General features: G+C 34.5%; 4 protein-coding genes across 4 annotated transcripts; 2 read left to right on the top strand and 2 right to left on the bottom strand.

Moving 5' to 3' along the window:
* LOC125423829 (photosystem I P700 chlorophyll a apoprotein A1-like) lies at positions 1 to 981 on the bottom strand. The gene is made up of 2 exons (XM_060819211.1): positions 234 to 981; positions 1 to 11 (listed from the first exon to the last, which is right to left on the bottom strand). The coding sequence occupies exons 1-2, from the start codon at positions 979 to 981 to the stop codon at positions 1 to 3; spliced, it is 759 nt and encodes a 252-aa protein (XP_060675194.1).
* A 7,927-nt stretch (positions 982 to 8,908) lies between these two features.
* Positions 8,909 to 13,810, top strand: LOC107423959 (conserved oligomeric Golgi complex subunit 6). Its single transcript, XM_016033617.4, has 9 exons — positions 8,909 to 9,414; positions 9,518 to 9,625; positions 10,422 to 10,489; positions 10,954 to 11,077; positions 11,152 to 11,298; positions 11,392 to 11,655; positions 11,737 to 12,021; positions 12,444 to 12,590; positions 13,068 to 13,810. Exons 1-9 carry the CDS (start codon positions 8,980 to 8,982, stop codon positions 13,587 to 13,589), a joined length of 2,100 nt encoding a protein of 699 aa, XP_015889103.2. The 5' UTR covers positions 8,909 to 8,979; the 3' UTR covers positions 13,590 to 13,810.
* A 955-nt stretch (positions 13,811 to 14,765) lies between these two features.
* On the top strand, positions 14,766 to 19,552 carry LOC107424011 (probable apyrase 7). The gene is made up of 2 exons (XM_016033694.4): positions 14,766 to 17,291; positions 19,016 to 19,552. Exons 1-2 carry the CDS (start codon positions 15,290 to 15,292, stop codon positions 19,318 to 19,320), a joined length of 2,307 nt encoding a protein of 768 aa, XP_015889180.2. The 5' UTR covers positions 14,766 to 15,289; the 3' UTR covers positions 19,321 to 19,552.
* Positions 19,553 to 19,859: 307 nt separating this feature from the next.
* Positions 19,860 to 22,830, bottom strand: LOC107424012 (uncharacterized). The gene is made up of 4 exons (XM_016033696.3): positions 22,652 to 22,830; positions 21,586 to 22,562; positions 21,408 to 21,480; positions 19,860 to 20,207 (listed from the first exon to the last, which is right to left on the bottom strand). Exons 2-4 carry the CDS (start codon positions 22,410 to 22,412, stop codon positions 20,073 to 20,075), a joined length of 1,035 nt encoding a protein of 344 aa, XP_015889182.2. The 5' UTR covers positions 22,413 to 22,562; positions 22,652 to 22,830; the 3' UTR covers positions 19,860 to 20,072.
* Positions 22,831 to 23,208: the final 378 nt, after the last annotated feature.

Genomic DNA, 23,208 nt, shown 5'->3' with positions numbered 1-23,208 from the left:
CTAACATATATCTGAATACATATTTTCCATAAGGTCAATATACATGCCCACTATATTAAAGTTATATATATATATATATATATATATATATATATATATATATATATATATATATATATGTATATATATATATATATATATGTGGTGAGCTACAACAATGGTTAAAGAGCCCAACATAGCTAGGTTAATAGATAATTGAGCGTGCCATGACGTTGTTAGGATCTCATATAGACCTTTATGACCCTGGCCGGTAAATGGGCCTTTATGAGCCTCTAAAATATCTTTTATGCCATGACCAATGCCCCAGTTGGTCCTATACATGTGACCTGCTATTAGGAAAAGAATTACAATAGCTAAATGATGGTGTGCTATATCGGTCAGCCATAGACCCCCGGTTACTGGATCTAATCCTCCACGAAAGGTAAGAAATTCCGCATATTTTGACCAATTCAAGGTGAAAAAAGGGGTTGCTCCCTCAGCAAAACTGGGATAAAGTTGAGCCAAAAGATCCCGATTCAAGATAAATTCATGAGGAAGTGGAATCTCTTTAGGATCTACTCCAGCATTTAGAAATTGATTAATCGGTAAAGATACATGTACTTGATGCCCTTCCCAAAAAAGAGACCCAAGGCCTAGTAGCCCTGCTAAATGATGATTCAACATAGATTCTACATCTTGGAACCAAGCCAATTTTGGAGCAGCTTTGTGATAATGGAACCAACTAGCAAAAAGCATTAAGCCCGCAAAAACCAATGCACCAATTGCAGTACAATAGAGCTGTAATTCACTAGTTATTCCAGATGCTCGCCAAAGCTGAAAAAAACCGGAGGTTATTTGTATTCCTCGGAAACCACCGTCTACATCACCATTCAATATTTCTTGACCCACTATTGGCCAAACCACCTGGGCACTAGGCCCAATGTGAGTAGGATCACTTAGCCATGCTTCATAATTGGAAAAACGAGCACCGTGGAAATACATACCACTCAGCCAAAGAAAAATGATGGAGAGTTGGCCGAAATGGGCACTAAATACTTTTCGAGAGATTTCCTCTCCAAATCATTGTTATGGCTATCGAAATCGTGAGCATCAGCGTGTAGGTTCCAGATCCAAGTGGTAGTATCCGGTCCTTTAGCTATTGTTCTTGAGAAATGACCTGGTCTGGCCCATTCCTCAAAGAAGTTTTTATGGGATCCCTATCTACCAAAATTTTAACTTCTGGTTCGGGCGAACGAATAATCATTGAGTCCTCCTCTTTCCGGACAACACATACAAAGAGACCTGCCAATAGTTAAGTAATTAGTGAACCTATGAGAGATGTTTAGACTTAGTTTTTTATCTTCTATCTCCCATATATATATATATATATATATATGTATATATATATATATATATATGTATCCATGCCCAAAGGATATGGATTTGAATGAGTAATTATATATATATATATTTTTTTGCAAAATGCTGCGCGTATATGGTATCAAATTGGTGCATACATGGTCACATGTAATTCGCTACAATTTATATATAACTGGATAGTAGATTAGATGTAATCCGGTGAAACACATGTTTGATACCATACGTATGCATGTGTCTTACAACAAAATTGTATATGTTTATATATATATATATATATATATATATATATATATATATATATATATATATATATATATATATAACCGGAATCCTATCATGTTGACTTAATGTTTTTACCATTATGATTTTTTTTTCAGCATTTAAATTGTCATAGTTCATTGGGCCTCTATATGGTTCATTTTGCTGAAATAATATTCTAATAAGAAACTAAATTTATTTTTAACTATCAATTAAATTTTAAATCTCAACATTTAATATAATTTAATAACTAATAAAAACAATAGTTAATTAAGTGAGATTAGTTTAGTTGGTATACCACTTACATGTACACTTGAAAGGTCATGGATTCAAAACATTGAGAGAATTGTTATAAATGAGACTTTGGAGGGAATTGCTATAAGTGATCAAAAAATACAGAAAAAATATAATAGGGAAACCATCATGTTAACCTGATTTGAGATTAACTCTATACATATTTATTGTCGTTTTATACTAGGCAACTTCGGACTTTTTGTTTTGCCCCATCAATGCAATTATATATAATCTATTGGATATTAATCTCACGGATTATTTGTAATTAAGCATCAGTTGGACAACATAAAAAATTCCCTATCTATATATATATATATATATATATATTTCCTTAATTAAATAATGATCTTTTGTTTTTTGTTTTTTTTATTTTTTATTTTTATTTTTTGCTAAAATATCATTTGTATGAAGGAAAGCCAAAAAGGCCAATTACAAGGCAACAAAAAACAGTTACGACTAACCCTGGAATTATTCTTCAGAATTGAAGTAGATAATTCTTGAGGGAGATGGTGGCAATCAAAAGAATCATAACCAGTCTTTAACGCCCATCTAGCAAGATGATGAGCAACACAATTACCAGATCTAGGAACCGAACAAAATTTACAAGAAGAAAAGGAAAAAACCATAGCAGTAATGTCCTGGTGATGAGGAAAACACTTCCAACTGAGTTTGGAAAAATAGTTTGAATCCAAATCTTGACTGGCTGACAAAACATCTGCTTCACACAAAACATGAGACTAGCCTTCCATCATAGCCACATTTAAAGCCAACTTTATCGGTAAAATTTTAGCAACTTCCACTGTAGCTAGGTTGTGCACTTTGACGTAGAACATTATACATTGAATTCTTTCAAGTGTAAAAAGATAGAATATTGTGGGCAATTCTAACGGCGATCAATATAAAAAGGAAAGTTGGGACATCAATGATTGGAATCCCTAAATTATTCTGGGGGCAAGCCTTGTTCTAATCCATCAAAAAGTTATTTATTAAACATTACACAACAATTATGTCCTATTGAGAAATGTGATCGATTCACCAAGTTCAATGCCTTTAATCATTACAAATTAGCAATATAAAAAATACAGGAGTAATCATAGATTATGAGAAATATTAGTTTATATTTTTCATTAACTTTTATTAGTATATGTTTTTCATTTATTTTTAAATGGCCCTACACCTATTAGTATGGCTGTGGAAAGCTTAATAATAATCAACAAAATTTTATTTAGTCCATCGTTTAATAGTTCCCATCAGAATTGACCAACTATGATATAATATAATTAAGATCACTTAAAACATTTTTTTTTTAATTTGTTTCAAATAACCGATCACTTGAACTTGAACCTTAAAAAACAAAAAAATTAATATCTTTTTATTCTTTTGACCCAGAAAGTGTAAATTTGAGCCCAATATATGAGAGTAGAGAAACTAAAAACCGTGACATTCACATATATAGATGAGCTAATTACATTCATTATAGCCGTACCTAACATGTTGGTCTTTGTCCAGGCATGAATAGTCCCCATATAAATTTTCTCTCTCTTAATCATTACTATTGGCTGTACTAATACTAACGCTATATCAATTTGTGTGTGAGAAAATGAAGAAGATTAAGGATGGGTGGGAATTAATAATATAGATCAAAATAATGTGGAGATCAATGTTGGACCATATTGCCTAGATTTGATAGTAATTTACATGTATGAAATGTCATGGAAAACAAACTATTTCTTCAGTATCTTATATAGGAATTAGGTTTATCCCAAAACAATTATAAGGAGTCGTGAAGCTCAGTCCAAACATAATATTAATGTGTTATGTACGGGCTTAGGTAGGTACCATAATGCATACACCATAAATAAAATTGGGTATTGCGATTCTGACTCTATCCATATATAATGCGTGGACGCGTGAGTGCGATTGCAAGGATATTTTTGTTTAATTGGCCTTGTTCTATTCTATATATGTGCTAATCAAAATGATTTAATAATTGTGATAATCATCACCTGAGGTTCAAACGACGAATAACAACAAATAAAAGAAAATAAAGTAAAAAAATAGTGGGGAGGAGTTCGGGCCGGGTTAGTTGTCGTTCAATAAGTTTTGCGATGGAGTTGGGAATTCGACATGTGGCATGCACTCCTACTTTGCAGTGGAGAGAGAGGTTGGTTTGCCTCTTTTGTGTTTAGGGCCGTCGTTTCACAGACTCCTGGTCGATCCCTCATCAAATCATTTGGTGGAGGACCCACCGCCCCACCACACCACCCCACGCCACCACTCAAATACTCCTTTCGTCGTCAATCTCACCACAACAACATATTCTTGATGGCTTGATTTGATGGTATTATAAATTATGAAATAATCAGTAAAGTAATAATTAATTTTTTATTTTGATTAGCACTTGTTAAATTGTTATTTCAAAATTATTTAAAATTACAAATTTAATATTTGAGTGTTTAATAAATCTTGCTTATCTGTTATATTTGTACTTTTAACATTAAAATTTTGATTATGCTTGTAGTAGAATTGAAATACTACCCTTAATTGCTTTTCAAATTCTAACTCATAAGAAGGATTGATAATTCAATCATATAAAATTTATAAACTTGTAAAATGCATTTTGTTTTTTTCTGAAAAATATTCTATAATCTATTTTAAGGATCGAAAAGAAAATATACGCAAAGTCCATACAACATTTGGTCATATTATACATGTGTAAAACGTTTTTACCCACAACTATTAAGCATTTGCCATGTCCAAAAGTATTTTTCGCTGCAACTATTTTTTATTTTAAAAACAAATTATTACTATAGCTAAAAATTAATTATTGCGGCCAAAAGTGATTTTAAAATGTCCTTGGCAAAAGCAGCTCCTTCATCTGCCCTTTCTCTTCCTCATGGTTATTTATATATGACTTTTTTGAAAACAAAATTCCCTATTTGTTCCTTTCTTTCCACATTTTTGTTTGTGTGGTAGGTACAATAGATCCTCCGCGCTTATTATCATTGCTTGATTAGTGCTTTGGTGATAATTGCTTAATCATTTTAACAGCCTTTTACTTCCTAATCTCCTCTTGACTAGCCGTCTAAACCCATTCTTCATAGACCCTTCTTCGCTAGTCTATCTTCCTTTCCCGGTTAGCTTTCCATTTCATTTTGTATTCTTTATATATATGTTTGTTAAACAATTTGATGACTACTAAAATAATTTTACAAAATCTATGTTATTTCAGCCCCTATGTATACCACATTCTTCATCAATATATGTATTTTGCACTTTGTCCCATATAACTTGGGATGAAGTATCCCATGGACTAAGTTCTTTATCTCGTGTAATTTGGGATGAAATAACCCATAGATTATGTGTAATATTGGACAACATTAAATACATGATGTCATCCAATAGAAAATTTCTTTTTACATTGGCCAAAGTTGTCCATAGGAGAGTTACTATATGTCTTGCTACCGTATGCGTAGACACACATATCATGGTGCAAGTTGGCACCAAATTATAAGTGACTTATGAAGTACTGCATGTATTTTATCATTAAATCATATGTAATTTGATGCTGACTCATACTGTAATGTGCAAGTTGATATTCATTGCAGAAAAATTATATATTTCTATAATATGTGTGCATTCTCATCTTACTGCTTAAATTACATTTAATTTATACATTATATGACAGCATGGTACATAGATTTGACCTGCATGGGATGTGCATGTTTAGGACGGATTGTATATATAGAATTTTGTTATAATACAAGGGTAAAAATTAAGATTGGGCATGCTAGTGAGTTACATTTATTTGATCAGGCATGCCCATCTTAATTAATTTAGATTGGCGTGCTTGTATGTGATAATATAATTATATATATATACATATATATAATTTTGCTATAAAACATAAAAAAAGTGTGCATGGATGATTATGTGTAATCCTTTACCGTTTACATGTAATCAATAATAAATTACATATAATTCAATGTGCATGCATTTGATATCATCTGTGGACATGCATTTAATAACAGAAATGTATATTATTTACAAAATTCTGCTATAAAATATATCCACCTCTTATTACATATGATTCGATCATATAATTCACTATAATTAATATGTTACGCATAATTAATCTGGTACGCTTATAATACTGAAATATCCGTTCTATAGTATATATATATATATATATATATATATATATATATCTAAATTTGTGTGTATGCGTGTCCATGGAGTGAAAGACTATTATTGTACGTCATGTGTTTCCACTGCTCCCGCGTTGCTTATTTCACACATTCGCGTGGAGGGAAGGAGGTGACATGAAATCTTTGATTCTATATGGAGTTACATCCACATATACGATGGGTTATCGTGGGCATAAGTTGAGTGGTGGAAGACCACTTTCTACTTTCAAATGAGATGACCACCCAATTGATAATTGCTACTATCCATCACATTAATAATATATTTTATCTTTAATCCACATTATTATATGCATATATACATGCATTATTAATTATTTGTATATCATTGTAGAAATTATAGTTTATTCCACTTCTTATATAATCATGATGAATAAAATAAGAAAAACTGGCTCTTTTCCTTTCCAACCTATTTACTTAATTAATGTAATGGGAACGAATTTGTATAAATGTAAATGTCCTTTGTATTTAATGCCTTTTTTTTATTATTATTAATTTCTGTTGCACATTCTTTCAAAAAAAGAAAAAAACAAAAAATCGGTTGCATGAAATATGTTTTGAAAATAGAAAAAAGTTGCACAAAAAGAAAAAGAATCTTATGTTATATATATATATATATATATGTATGTTGCCGTAGTATCACTTCAATTATTATAGGACAAATTAGCTTTGAAATCAATTTTATAGTTTATAGAGTTACAAATAGTTTTAGCATTCGTGAATAAGTGAAACTAACTCAGTATATATTGTGGTTGGGTTAAATAAAAAATAATTTACATTTTGGCTTTAAAGTTAATTTGTCCTATAATAATTGGAAGTAATACCACTTCACCATATATACCTTACCTATAATATAAGATACTTTCTCGTACAAACATATGATTGTGGAACATAATATTGTTGTGAAACAATATAGCGATTTTCTACAACTCAATTTTTAAAAAAGGAAATATGATAAAAGTCCTTTAAAATGGGATAATATGTTTCATAAAGTGAGTAACCTTATTTATAAAATGAGAAATATTCCAAAATGAACATTGTACATAAAATTGGATAATATATTTTGGAAATTGAGTTATGCATATTCTCTATAAATTGTTAAAATTGTTCATAAATTATGGAAACATTGTACAAAAACTGAATACCATTTTCATTACTGTTTAAGGGGAAGTACTGTAGCCCGAGGCCATTTTAAATGATCTAGGTGAAACATTAATTATTCACCAAATTTACTCCATCGGTATAAATTATAATTGTGACATGTATATTTTTGATGAGTAATTGTGACATGTTTTATATATTAATAAATAACGCGCATTAACCCCCACCAAATATTTTGTTGCATATTATTGTTTATTTAATTTGATACTTTTTTTTTTAATTAACATAATCAACAATGGGATAGATTTTTCATGTCATATATATATATATATATATTATGTTGGAATTTATGTAATGATCACACGAAGATGACAGTAGCACAGGGAAAAAGAAAGAATGATAGAGATATGCTAAAGTAAATACAAACGTCTGATACCCACTGTTTATTACAGTGCCACTTTAGTAAGAAAAGGAGAAGAAAAGCTAGAGCTAGATCCTTGTCTACCATATATATATATATGGATATGCACATTTTACACACACAGCGGCGTGATATATATTGGATACAAAATCAAGCCTGACATGATATTTGTTTTCTAGCGGATATGTTGGATACAAAATCAAGCATGTCATGATATATATATATCAAAACATATATACTATATATATATATATATATATAAATATATGGAGATAAAGAGATTGAGTAGAAGATTATTGTAAATGATACATATATATATATCTTGGATACAAAATTAAGCATGATATGATATGTATAAAAAAATATATCATTATATATATACATTAAGTATATAGCCAAATATGAAGAGTAATAAGTAGAAAAATAATAAAAAAAAGGAAAAAGAAGATGATGCGTAGGAGATATCAAAGAAAGGTCTTTTTATTATTAAAGATTTTGTAGACAAAGACAGCATTACCCACGCAGCAGCCACGCGTGTGCCTTATTTTGATTCTTTTACTTAGTTGCAACCCCACTAGTTCAAAACTGATCCCGTCGTCATGAGATATTCTTATTCATTAATTAATTTATATTTCCTCCTCTTCTTCTTACATATATATATATATATATATATATATGATGGAGAAAGCTGGCCGTACGTTATGATTTTGTAATATATATATTTTTTGTTGATGGGGGGTTATTTATGACTCGTGCGTGAGGGGAAGGCCTAGGCGAGGAGAGAGATCTTACTCTTAGTGGTAAGTGGAAGAAAAGTGATATATATAATTGGAATCATCATATGCAACTTGAAAATCTTACTAGTCGATCTTGATCCACAGAGTAGTAGTAGTCTTTTTAAGTAATATTACTTGCACCAAAAAAAAAAGAAAAAAAAAAGGGGAAAGTAAAGCACGCATATATATATATATATATATCGGTGCGTATCTATAATATATATTATATCTAATATTTTATATCTGTGTATGCATGTATGGGCCATGGCATTCCTCATTCTCACGTAAGCATGAGCACCCATTTCATTCTTTTAGAATTGGACGTTACCTGACTCTGTATTCAGATTACCCAAGTCGGACTTTGTTAAAGTGAAAAGGCCCAATTGGGCCCAAGTGAGCGAGTAAGAGCAAGCTAGCTAACCGAAGTTGTGAAGAGGAGGCCCAAGTTGAGTCCTAATATTTCATTTGTCCCGAAATGGAATTAGACTAAAGATGGAAGAATAGGTAATAAGAGGAATAGAAGTTAATAAATGAAATGAAAGAGAGAGAAAGTAAGTGATAGAGAATGGCGAGCAACGCCGGCACAGGCAGCCTGGCGCCGGGGCTATCCCGGAAGCTGAAGAAGGTGTTGGAGTCGACAAGGACAGACTCTCCGGATCTAGTGTCTTCTCTCAACACTCTCTCCACCTTCTACGGCGACAACACCCCTCAGTCCCGCCGCAACCTTAGATCCACCATCGAGAAGCGCTCGCTCTCCATCAATCTCGATTTCATTGGAGCTTCCCATGCGGCTCTGAACGCCTTGGATCGGGTGGAGCTGGAGGTCCACGCCCTTGCCGATTGCTGCGACAGGATCGCCAAGGCCCTAAGCACTTGCAGCGCCACCACCGGCGACATCATCAACACCACCGAGAGGCTCAAGCAAGAGCTCGAAATCACCACTCAGAGGCAGGACATTGTCTCCTGCTTCCTTCGTGATTATCAACTTTCCGTTGATGAGGTCTCTCTCTCTCTCTCTCATGTTTCCCGCTGCTGCTTTCTCTTTCTTTCTTTCTTCATTTCTATTTCTCATCTCTCTTTCTATTCGCTTGCTCTTTCTGCAGATTAATGCTCTGCGGGATGAAGACCTCAACGAAAATTTTTTCAACGCGCTTTCTCACGTTCAGGAAATTCATGCCAATTGCAAATTACTCTTGAGGACGCATCACCAGGTAACCTTAGTCTCTCTGTCTTTTTATCTCATGGATCGCCAACCCTAAGGTTTCGTTTTTCATTCAAGCTACTAATCGAGACAAACAGACTATTTTTTATTTATCTATTTATTATTTTTAAAGAAATATGTATGAGAGGCGTAATTAAACTCCTTTCAGAAAGTCCTCTGTTGTTAATATTTGTTCCTGGAGCAAGTCTAGAGCTGCTGTTGCATGCCTAATTACCAGCTTCACATAAGTGATCCAGTGATTGTTTGAAACAATCAACTGTCATGGTTGTGAATTATGATGCTTGTGTAATTATGCGGTTATTATCACTGAATATTTTTTTATTTGATGACCAGTGTCACTGAATATATTTGATAGCGTATTTTTATTTTTATTCTATATTTATCTCATTACTTTTATTATTATTATTATTATTTTTTTTTTTGGTGGGGAGGTGTATTCTAATTGCTTGTGTGGCAAAGTTTTTGTCTTGGTTTTCATTTTATTTTCTTTTGAAAACTGTAAACAAAATTTTATTTGATAACTCTCTTTTGTTTTTGGGAACTGTTGCTAAAACGTGGGTTGTTTCTGAAAACCATTAGAGCAATTCTCAAATTTCAATTTTTGGGACCTGTCTTTTGCTTTCAGTAAAGAATATGTTATAATCGCTGGTGGTTATTGTGCTTCTGTTGCAGAGAATGCTTTTTTATCTAACGTTTTCCCACCTTCTATTTGACTTGAAATTAGTCTATTTTCTTTCTCTTCTTCTAACTGAGAGTATAATTATATTTGTTGCTGTTCCATTCAGCGTGCAGGTCTTGAGCTGATGGATATGATGGCTGTGTACCAGGAGGGAGCTTATGAGCGTCTCTGCAGGTGAAGCTTATTTATAGTAAAAGAAGTTGATCGAGGCATTAGTTTACTGCTTTCGCATGATGCTTGGAATTAGAATTTATTGGTCTAGAGAAACTGTGAAACTAGATGCCTGGGTTTTCTGTTATGCATCTTAGATACTTTAACATCTCCATTTTGTCCAAGATCATTATGGTCTAATTTTCTTTGCCCTAGGGTCATTTATCTCTCTTCATGCAATATTTCTCATGCCCGAGTCCATTTTTACAATTGAGCTTTCATACTCATATGTAGGAAGGTATTATACTATTAAGGAACCTTATTGAGATTTTTTGAAATTTCTGTTAGCTACTTTTGCTGCATGGTAGTCCAATCTTTTGTGTATTCATCATTTTTTAACATACTTTTTTCCAAGTTATTCAGTTGTATAGTAATTACATAGATTAACTGATATATATATATATATATTACTTGTTTTTAACTTCCAGGTGGGTTCAAGCAGAATGCAGAAAATTGGGTGATACTGATAATCCTGAAGTTAGTGAACTTTTGAAAACAGCAGTTCGCTGCCTCAAGGAACGACCTGTCCTCTTCAAGTATTGTGCAGAAGAGGTGATTCTTTTTTTGGTCAGATTTAGTTATCAAGGACCTATGCACTGGTTCTTATTTCTTAGTTGATCTCCCAGGTAGCAAATATGAGGCATAATGCACTATTTAGAAGGTTTATCAGTGCTCTCACACGTGGTGGACCTGGTGGTATGCCTCGACCTATTGAAGTTCATGCTCATGATCCCTTACGATATGTTGGGGACATGCTTGGGTGGTTACATCAGGTGTGCTATACAAAGTTCTTTTTGCTGCATTATTTTATTATTGTCTTAAAGTATCATGTCATATGCTTGTTTATACTGTTGACCTATATGCAGGCCTTGGCATCTGAACGGGAATTTGTCCTTGTCTTACTAGATCCAGATGCAGTGATGGATACTAGACCAACTGAAGAACAATTATCGAAGAGCTTGGAGAGTGATCCTTTAAGGGCTGGATCTGACTTGACATTTGTTTTAGATAGAATTTTTGAAGGAGTTTGCCGGCCTTTCAAAGTGAGAGTCGAGCAAGTTCTTCATTCTCAGCCTAGTCTTATAATATCTTATAAACTCAGTAACACCTTGGAGTTTTACAGCTATACTGTGAGTAGGATCTTTCCTGTATTTAATAATTTATGGATTCCATATGCTTTGCTTCCTGAATGATATTGTTTTTTCTTGCAGATATCAGATTTACTTGGGAGAGAAACATACTTGTCTAATACACTTTGGATGCTCAAGGATGCTGCTCATAAGACATTTTTTGATATTCTGAAAAGCCGAGGAGAAAAGCTTTTACGTTATCCTCCCATTGTTGCTGTCGATCTTTCTCCACCTCCGGCTGTAAGGGAAGGAGTCTCTTTACTGCTTGAAATAATTGGGACCCATAATAGCATGATGGTTCCTGCTTCTGGAAAAAGGCCTGATTTTGATCCTGTTATATCTGCTTTACTCAACCCTATTATTCAGGTATCTTTCTGAAATGGATTTGTACTAGTAAGTTTGCTTATGTGATCTGGAAACAAAGGATGCATGCCGTTTCAGCAATACATCATATTTCCCATTTAAATGGTGATGATAAAATATGGAGAGCTTCTACGTTAGATATACAGCACTTGTTATATTGGTAGTATAAGCCAGCAAACAAGTGCTGCCTGGTCTTCTAATTTACCTTCTTGCTATAAATGCAAGCAATGGAAAAAGTATTAAATGATCTGCTTTTTCTTCTAAAGTGGTCGGAGGATATAACTATGCCCACATTCGATCTGAAAGAACTAGTTGCTATAGTTTTATTAGTTTCAATTAAGGACTGAAATGGTCGCATATTTGGGTTACTTTTTATTTATTTATTTTTAATAAAGGGATTGAAATCATTAGTCCAACTGATGCAGATGTGTGAGCAAGCAGCTGAGGCACACAAGTCCAAGGGAGTTGTTCACTCATCAGGAAGAAGTAGAACTAATTCTGACTCAGGTCAAATGACTAAATCGTCGGTGGATGCACTATTGTCTAACAGCAGTTCTGCCCCATTCTCTCAGGTTTATACTTGCTTGTCTCATCATATTCTCTCTTTTGCTCTAGTTGACAGATTACGAAATTTTCCTAGCTGATCCAAGGTGGTTTTTGCTAAGTATTATATTATGTTATAATACCTCACGCTGTTTACTTTATTAAGTAGTTAAGTTATTTCTCTTGGGCTGGTTTGTGTGGTTAGAATTCTTGTTAGTAGAGTCAGCATGATGGTCCATTGGATTACCAGCTAGAATCAAGTGGCTAATAATAAGAGGATTTTGTGGTAAATTTCTCATAATTCTTCCTCTGTTATAGGTGGAAGTTAGTCTGTGTATTACTTATTGAGCCAGCAATAAGTTCGATAATATTGGGGTCATTTGCAAGAATCATGCTATTTGTAGTTGTACCAGAGAGTCGTCTTTTTCATCAAATTCGTGATAATCATGTAGTTATCCTTCACTAACTTTGCTAGAATTTTCTTCCTTGACTGTTGCTTTGTACAGAATGTTGAAACGCCATCCAAGATTTTCCTCATCAATTGTTTGTGTGCCATCCAACAACCATTGTTTGGGCATGAGGTTGCAGCTGAGTACGTGAAGAACCTTGGAGTGATGATAGATAACCATATACGCCTCCTTGTAGAGAAGGAAGTTGATGGCATCCTAAGAAAGTGCGGCTTATTGCAGAAGATGCATCACTTTCGTAATTCACTCAGCAATGATGCTGGTAATAACATTGTTGGGGCCCCGCTGGTTGAGATAGAGGACACATCTCCAGGTTCCCTTTCAGACTGTTTGAAGGCGTTCTTTGGGCTTATATTGGGAAGTGAGAGTTCTCTGCCAGAATTTGAGCAGATGCAAGTTCCAAAGTTGCGTTCTGAAGCTTCAATCCAGGTAGCCAGGTCACTGGCTGAAGTGTATGAGCTTATATACGAGGCTATTATGGATCCCAAGAATGGTTATCCAGATCCTAAATCACTGGTAAGGCATCCTCCAGACCAGATAAGGACCATCTTAGGTATTTGATCAGGCTTTGTTATTTCAAGAAAATCTGAATTTTTTATTTTTATTTTTCCGGATTGATACGTTTTTCCATTCAAATAACAAGTTGTATAGCCTATTTGGAAATACGCCGATAATTCTGGCCTCGGGTACAATTACAAATAACTTCCCCTCCTTACATTTGTTTCATCCGCAGTTCAATCGTAAATCGGGTGATGAGCAGGTGTTAGATTTGGGTTTGAGCCTTTTTTTCTCCAAAATTTGTAATCTATATATATATATATATATATATATATATAGCATGAGGCTCTTATCAGTTTATATGTATTTTTTCTAATAGTTAGTAAGGCATTAAATCGAAGGATTTTTTTTCGTTGATAATAATGGAAATGCATTTAAGACACTATATGTATACATACAACCCAGCAATAATTAATTTCAATATAATAGAACATTCAAATAACTGTAACAAATTTAAGAATTAAGGATCATAGGCGATGTTTTTAAAAATATTAAGAGAGGTTTTTATGGTGAAAGTTTCGTCTTTCATCAGCTTACGTGAAAGTTAAAACATTTTGGATCAATGAAAAAATGTATTCGTTGTAATGTTTGATCCTAAAATTATAAACTTCTTTAAAGATGTTCGATCGTATATTTCTGAATACATTTGAAACATTCGTTTTTGATAACGTTCAATTGTATATTTTTAAATGTATTTGAGATGTTAAGTCGTATACTTCTAAACACATCTAAACACATGAGATATTTATATATAAAAATATTTTATTGCTTATCTATAAATATATTTAATATGGTCAATTATATATTTCTGAATATATTTAAAATATTGAATCAAATATTTCTAAACACAAATATTTTTAATATTAATTTTAAATAAAAATAAAAATAAAAATTTATAATAAAACTCTATAAATCTCGTTCACAAGTACAATTAGAATTTCTCTTGAAATAATGATAATTAAAAAAGCTATATATACAATGGCTAGAAAAAGAAAAAAAACAAAAAATGTAAGGGTGTAGTTTTGCATTTTGACCTGAATCTGGAAAGAATTTCCGCTACCAATTTGTCTTTTTTAAAATTATTTATTATTATTATTGTTTCCTTATTTTATTTGTGAAGCCCAAGCCCAAGCGTAGCCCAAAACGATTGACGTATAATGAACTTATTAAACTATTAAAAAAATAAAATACATGGGAAGCGGAAGCATTTGATGGTGGAGACTGGTGACTGGGGGTGGTTATGGGCGGTCTTCTGATCTATCTTTCTTTCTTTCTCGCTTTCAGAAAATTCCGTCCAGCTCCAGCGTCCAGGTAAGTAATTCTATTTAATGGATTGAACAATTTGTTTAGCTCTTTTATTTTCGGAGAAAGAGAGGGCGAGAGAGTGTTTGGCTTTACGTTCGCTGCACTGCACAAAACCAAGTGTCACTCTGATCTGGCACTGCCCCTGCTTGATTGCTCAATTCCAATGCAAATCCCATTCTTTGTAAGCTTCATCATCATCAAAATCATATCTATTTCTTTCTCATGATGTCGTCGTTATTTGCTTTATTGAATTCAATGGGTTAAGAATACTTGGAAAGCCGAGGGAACGAGAGGAGGTCGGTCGACCAAAAACCATAACTTTCTTTTCCAATAACCCAAAAGCACATAATCCCCCAAAATTCACAAACACAGAAAAAAAAAAAAAAAAAAAACCAAAAATGGTGTTTGGTCGAATCGGAGATTTCATCTCTGCTTCTTCAACTCTTTGGTCTGCCCCTCAGTCCTCCTTTATCTCTTCCTCTCCTTCGGGATTTTCGCCTCCCGAAGACTGGAATGCTCATGGGTCCGCTTTTGCTTTTCCAAACAAGAACAGTCTGCGGCTCTCCTCGTCTCTTCAGGATTTCTCCACATTTCGTCGTCTCGATCCCGACCCCGAAGAGCCGGATCTCGACTCCCATTCCAAACAGCTTCATTATTCCTTACAAAGTCAGAGAGAAACCTCCTCCTCCGGCTCCAGCAGCTTTTCAAAGGACAAGGCACAGCCGTCCCCTTCATCACGAAACAAATGGTGGCTTCGAGCTCTTGTGCTTTTGTTTTGCCTCCTGGTCTTTGCTTTTATAATTTATTTAGCTTCAGTCTATATCTATTCCTCATATTGGTCTCGAGGAGCATCTAGATTCTATGTTGTCCTCGACTGTGGAAGTACCGGAACTCGAGTTTATCTATACGAGGTGTCCATTCGTCAGAAGAAAGATGGCAGTCTTCCTATTCTAATCAAGTCATTGACTGGCGATCCTCAGAGAAAGCCCAACTCGCTGCCAGGTCGTGCTTATGATCGAATGGAGACTGAGCCTGGATTACACAAACTGGTTCACGATGTTTCTGGTTTGGAAGCTGCAATAAAGCCGCTTGTTTCGTGGGCAGAGAAGCAAATTCCAGAACATGCACATCCCACTACCTCTGTCTTTCTTTATGCAACAGCTGGGGTTCGCAGGCTGCCAAGTGAAGATTCAAAGTGGATTCTTGACAATTCATGGTCCATTCTCAAGAGTTCGCCCTTTTACTGTAGAAGAGATTGGGTAAAGATTATTTCCGGCATGGAAGAAGCTTATTTTGGATGGATAGCCCTTAACCACCGCACAGGTAAGCTGGGGGCCAACCCGAGAGTGCCAACATTTGGAGCACTTGATTTGGGCGGTTCATCATTGCAGGTTACATTTGAGAGTGACAAACATGTCAAAGAGGAAACTAGCTTAGACCTTAGAATTGGAGCCGTGAAACATCACCTCACTGCATATTCTCTATCAGGCTATGGTCTGAATGATGCCTTTGACAAGTCCGTGGTTCATCTTTTTATGAAGCTTTCGCAAGAAGCTTTAAGTGGGAAGATACAACTTAAGCATCCATGTTTGCACTCAGGGTACAAGGAGCAATACACGTGTTCTCAATGTGCTTCAAAGTACCAGCAAGGTTCAAGTCCTGTGAATGGAGAAAAGACTGGGGGTAAGGGGGCAAAATTAGGAATTTCTGTGACGCTTATTGGTGCTCCGGATTGGGAAAAATGCAGTAAACTTGCAAAAGTTGCTGTCAATGAATCTGAATGGTCCAATGCAAACACAGGCATTGACTGCGATTTGCAACCTTGTGCACTTCATGATGGTTTCCCTCGCCCTTATGGCCAATTTTATGCTATGTCTGGCTTTTATGTGGTGTATCGATTTTTCAACCTGACTCCAGAGGCCACACTTGATGATGTGTTGGAAAAGGGTCGGGAGTTCTGTGAAAAGACGTGGGAAGTTGCAAAGAATAGTGTTACCCCTCAGCCTTTCATTGAACAGTACTGCTTTAGGGCACCATATGTTGTATCGCTGTTGAGAGAGGGCTTGCATATTATAGATAATCAAATCACCATTGGCTCTGGAAGTATTACATGGACTCTTGGGGTGGCTCTGTTGGAAGCTGGGAAGGGATTTTCAAATAGAATGGGGATTCACAACTATGAAATACTCCAGATGAAGATAAACCCTATAATCCTTATTGCAGTTCTGTTTATATCAATTCTTTTCCTCATTTGTGCATTGTCATGTGTTGGCAATTGGATGCCAAAATTTTTTCGGAGGCCATACCTTCCTCTTTTTAGGCATAACGGTGCATCTTCTGCATCTGTACTCAGTATCCCATCTCCTTTTCTTTTCCAGCGTTGGAGTCCTATCAATTCTGGTAAGCATTTGTTAAAGGTTTTTATCTATCTTACTCTAACATGTTTCCGATTATATGGTTATGTAGTTGCCTGAAATTTTGAGCTATATTACTAGTTATTTATAAACATTTCGGTATATATATATATATATATATATGTCTCTCTGTGTGTGTGCTTCCCCTTGAAAGGAAAATTAATAATTTAGAATCTTCTCCTTTGATTATTTTTACATGGAGGAATCTTCTTGTATGAGATAGTTAGCCATCGTTTGGTCTATCTGTTGTTTTTGTCAATCCCAAGGTAGGATATAGGATGTAACATTGACAATGCAACTAGAGGAAAGACTTTATATACTTTGTATATTCTTGCCTTGTGCATGTCTCAAGATCTAATGTTACAAATCCTAAATATATCATATATATATATATATATAGTATATTATGTGCACACAGGTATCATAGCCTGTATTATTTTCTGTTTTATGTTTATATTTTATTGTTGTTTTGCATGCACAAGGTTTTTCAAGAGTAATTTTGCTGCTTTGCATAGATGATTTGAATTGTTACCCTGTTTTCTTTTGTGTGTGTATATATATCATACATACACATGCTCACACAAGATCATTAGGGGTTGTGTGTTGGAGAATGTCATGCCTTGTGAAAGTTGCACACCAGGAGTTTATGAGAAACAGAGGGGATTTAAATGGGATTGGTTTACCAATGCAACAGCTTGAGCTTTTTGGTTAGACTCCCATCCCATGGGAGATATACAAAATTGAAGATCACCAAAGGTTATGAAGTCGCAAAGAATTTTAGGAAGGGGTTCTTGAGCATAATTTGTAATATGAATTCATGACACTAAAAAAAAAGAAAAGAAAAAAGAAGAAGTGTCAATTGGGTATTATTTAGGATCGTGGACAATGGGAGTTCTTCTTTTATCCTGAGTGGTTAATGATCAAAATAGAGAAAGTGAAAAAAAAAAGAAAAAAAAAAAGGAAAGAAATGAATTTTATTTATCTAGTTGGAAAGAAGATTTTGGTTAATTAAAAAGTACATTGATATTATAGGAAATCTAAAAGAGAGCACATAATTATTGTCAGAAACGATGGAGATGCCTGCAATTATATGCAATTATAGGCTTAAAGAACACTGGGACTTATTTTTGTATGTAAAAGAAGATTGAGACTGAGTAGTCATCTTTCTGCATTGTTGGGGTATGGGTTGTAAAGTATTTGCAAAGTAATTAAGTCAGCTGACCTTTCTCCTCTTAAGAATATTTACCATACTTCATGTTAGTTTGAATAATGCGAATAATATTGAAGATCAAGCAGCCTTTGCGATTATTATAGTTGATGAGATGGGAACACGAAGCTAGTTAAACATAGTTATAATGCGATTTTTTTTTTTTTTTTTGGGTAAAGTGAGAATGTGCATCTTGAAGTTTTTTTTAAAATATGTCTAATCGTGTATGTGTGAAGCTGGTTAAAAGTAGTTAGCATGTTAAAATATTGAGAGCTAGCTCAATTTCAATCTTATGAGCCTTCACAAGATGAATGTATATTGGAGGATTAGATTTGCAATTTAACAAACTATTCCTTCGATTTAGAGAACCATAAAAATTTGTCACACATACTAATGTATTCAACCATTCTTCATTCCACTTCAACTGTGTTACCATTCTTTAGTGTGGCACTATCGTTGTACGTCGAGTATTGTTGTCTGATTAGTCTTCATTGGTGTTTCAGGAGATGGAAGAGTGAAGATGCCTTTAAGTCCCACAGTTGCAGGTGCCCAACAGAGACCATTTGGCTTGGCACATGGTCTTGGCAGTAGCAGTGGCATCCAGCTTATGGAATCTTCCGTATACCCATCAACTAGTAGTGTTACACATAGTTATTCCTCAAGTAATTTGGGGCAGATGCAATTTGACAGTAGCATGGCATCCTTCTGGTCGCCTCACAGAAGTCAGATGCGACTTCAAAGCAGGCGATCACAATCTCGAGAAGACCTTAATTCTTCACTGGCTGAGGCTCACTCGGTGAAGGTTTAAGCATGCTCATCAAGAAACTCTGACCTTGCCATTTCTTCTCCAAATCTTTTTTTTTTTGCCTTTTTTTTTTGAGAGGAGTTGGAAATTACCATTTAGGGAGATTCATATTCTACCTTAGGAGTTTATAAATAGAGAGCTTTTGCATTCTCAAAAAGGCTGATGAATATTTAGGCATTCTTTCTGTAACATATATACCCTGCTTTAGTAGAGGAATAGATTTCGAGTTTGACCACTCTCTCTCTTATGTTTTTTTTATATTGTTTCTTTTGTTCTTGTTGGTTCCAAAATATTCCAATTATGCTATGGCTGTTCAGCGAACAAATTGGTGACTTTGAAAGGATATCTGAAAATTATTAAATAGTTAAGGGTTAATATGATAAAATTAAAATATTTCCAAATTATGTGTTCACTATTTGTCAATTTAGTCCCATTACTCGAGCAGACTAAGATGGAAAGCTTCTTTTGAGTACAGATTTCCTGCAGATTTTAAAAGTTGAAGGTGGAAATAAGTGAGTCACTATAGGACAAGGGCAGGCATATCTAGGTAGCAAAAGATGCAACAAATCAATTTGTAGAATACTTCAGTTGTTAAAAGCACCATGCATATCAAAAGATTATATTTTTGTTGCATGAATAAAAGGTTAGGCAGGGTTTCAATCCCTCATGGCTGGGTCATTTTTGAAGTTAAAAGGCTATTCTGAATGAGTCTGATGCGACGAAGTTCATCTTCTTTTCATTTGTTGAATGCCTTCTTAGTCCTTGATGTTTCTCCACTTGTCCTTGAGATCAACTGGGGTACGAGTCCCATTAAATACACGACAACCAAATTCCAAAATTTTCCGCCACGGAATATTTTTGTTTGCAGTTGAAAAACGTGCAACTCCTTTCTGCGTTATAAGAGTAAACAGATATGAATGATGAAAAGCAACAATAATTAAATTAATGCACTTAACTGCACCTTATCATAACTTTGTGATTAGGCAACAGCAATATTTTAACCGTTTAGAGATTTAGTAATTACATGTTTTTTTTTTTTTTTTTTGAACAAACAAACTCGAATAACCATGTCTCCAAAATTGAAAAGCAGATGGACTCTAGAATGGAATGGTGAACCAAAATACATAAAAGGAAGTCTAGAACACAAATTTTCAAACATCTAGTCTGCAGAATGCTAGTACATACATCATCAGGTGACATGCTATCACCACAAAAAAAGACATGTAAAAGTTCATTTGAATATTTAACTTGTCTGCTTTAGCTAATAAGTCTTCTAAATCTCTGATGTTTAGAGATTTAATCATCACATGTTTTTTTGAAGAAACAAACTTGAATAACCATGTCTTCGAAATTGAAAAGCAGATGAACTCTAGAATAAAAGGGTGAACCAACATAAATGGAAGAGATTTAATCATCACATATTTTTTTGAAGAAACAAACTCCAATAACCATGTCTTCAAAATGAAAAGCTGATGTACTCTAGAATAGAAGGGTGAACCAAATTACATAAAAGGAAGAGATTTAATCATCACATGTTTTTTTGAAGAAACAAACTCGAATAACCATGTCTTCAAAATTGAAAAGCAGATGAACTCTAAGATAGAAGGGTAAACCAAAATACATAAAGGAAGTCTAGAACACAAATTTTCAAGTGTACAAATATCTACTCTACAGAATACTAGCACATACATCATCTAGTGACATGCTATCACCATAAAAAAAAGACATGTAAAAGTTCATTTGAATATTTAACTTGTCTGCTTTGGCTAATAAGTCTTCCACAAGACTACTACATTGCCAGAAAAATGCAGGCAATCCGAACAAAAGTTATCTGTTTCATAAGTTTTCTGTCCATCTTTTTCTTTCTTTTAAGTTTGTGAGAGAGAAAGAAGCAATTTCAAAGAATCAGCAAGATTAGTGCCCATGTGAAGCAATAGAAACACATTACACTATTTTAACTGAAAGAAATACTGCACCAATGCTATTTCCGAGAAGTGTCAAGTTAAAAGTATCTCATACTGCATGAGTTCAATAAGCAAGCATAGAGCATAGAGGAAAAAAGGCAAGGAACTTGTGCCAGAAACTTATACCTTTAACATTTCTTCCTCCTCGTTTGTCCAATTCAATCTCTTGCGCTTTGCATTTGGAAAATTCAAATTTGTACTGCATATTAGGCAACAGAGGGATGAGAGGGTTACCTCCAGTTATGATGTCCCTCCATTGAGCCAAATAAAGAAAAAAAAAACAAAAAAAGTATAAGTAACTCACAATTGTTTCCCGGATTCCAGGGATGTCTTGGAGGGAGTAGCCCCTGCAATGGTAGTTGGTCGATTTGATGACTTCCTTGATGGAGGGGATAATCTTCCAGATGAATCAACATTCTCTACATGTACAGTCCTTTGAGCTCTTCGTTTGATATGCCTTGTACGCACCTCAAGAATTGGCCTATCAATATTTGCAGGTTCATCCAATCCTTGTATTAATTCTTCATCCTCCCTTCTTCCATTATTTCCCTCCAATACCCTTATACCATCATCCACTGCTTCATTCAAACCAATTACTAGACCGTCTGCAGTTGTCCCTTTTTCAAGATGAGAATCTACATTTGGCTCATTCTTCTCTGATACCCTTATATCAGTGTCCACTCCATTCAAACCAATTACTAGACCATCTACAGTTGTCCCTATTTCAACGTGAGAATCGATGTTTTGTTCATTCTTCTCTGATACCCTTATACCAGTGTCCACCACTGTTTTCTCTATTTCAACTTGACAATTATCCAAATGCTTTGCACCATGCTCATTCTTCTCACCTTCCCCATCCTCCTGATAGTATTTGTTGCCACCAAGAAAATCTAACAATGCTTTCTTCGCTGCTTTAGCATTTCTCCCAAAGGCTAGTGTCCATCTAAGCGCCCGCTTATATGAACAATAGGGGCAGTAGAAACGTCCAAAGTCATCAAACATAGGTTTACAGCACATGCACTTCTCATGAATGGCAATTGGACAGCCAATCTCACTACAAATCAACACACGCCCATCATGTTTACCCTTGCACCTCCTACACTCCTCTCTGTCTAAGCTATCTAAATGCATACAATCTTGTCAACTACTAACGCCGATTCCAGGGCTTAAACCACATTGCTTTCCGATCCTATCATGACCCATACTACCATGATCTTCATAACCATCACCATCGCTGCCAGTTTCAGGGACAATGGTGTTCAGGCTGTCTGCTTGTTCATGCTGTTGGGAAAATGCACCTTTCAGAATTTAACTAAATTGGGAGTGGAGGGAATAGTTGTATAAATTTAAAATCGAAAAGAAAAACGCACCTGACTGAGGAGTAGAGGGACTGTCCTAGCAGTACCGGTGAAAGGTTGAGGAGAAGGCATGTTCTTTGGCTTAGCCCTATTTGAGTGACTCTTGGTTCTCATCCTCTGCTAATTTTGATGACGTTTCACTCCCGCCTAGTGTTTGTGCTAATCCCCCAACTGAGAGATGAATCTTCTAAGTGTTGCTTTATTTATTTATTTATTTATATATTTATTAGTGATTTGATTTGCCGTTTCGGTTTAATTTAGGATGTAATTTTGTTTTGGATCTCAAATGTGTAGATGGCCCAACTTTGATTTTTTAGACTTAAAAATAAAAGTATATATAGCCCTGCTTGGTTTATGCATAATTTAACAAGAGAATTTACAGCGTTTTTATGTTTAAATTAATTATCCTATAATTTTAAAAATTATTAGTTATGTATTTCATTATTAACTTTTAAGTAGATTTTATGAATGGAATCAAATGACTCATTTAACAATTGAAAAATGAATTAATTTTTACCAATAAAATTGAAAATTGAATTTATGAATTTTCTTACTGAATGTAATCTAGA

The sequence above is a fragment of the Ziziphus jujuba genome, chromosome 7, assembly GCF_031755915.1.
Source record: "Ziziphus jujuba cultivar Dongzao chromosome 7, ASM3175591v1".
Classification (NCBI taxonomy): domain Eukaryota; kingdom Viridiplantae; phylum Streptophyta; class Magnoliopsida; order Rosales; family Rhamnaceae; genus Ziziphus; species Ziziphus jujuba.
Note: the sequence above shows the minus strand (reverse complement) of the source record. Positions and strands in the feature narration are given on the sequence as shown.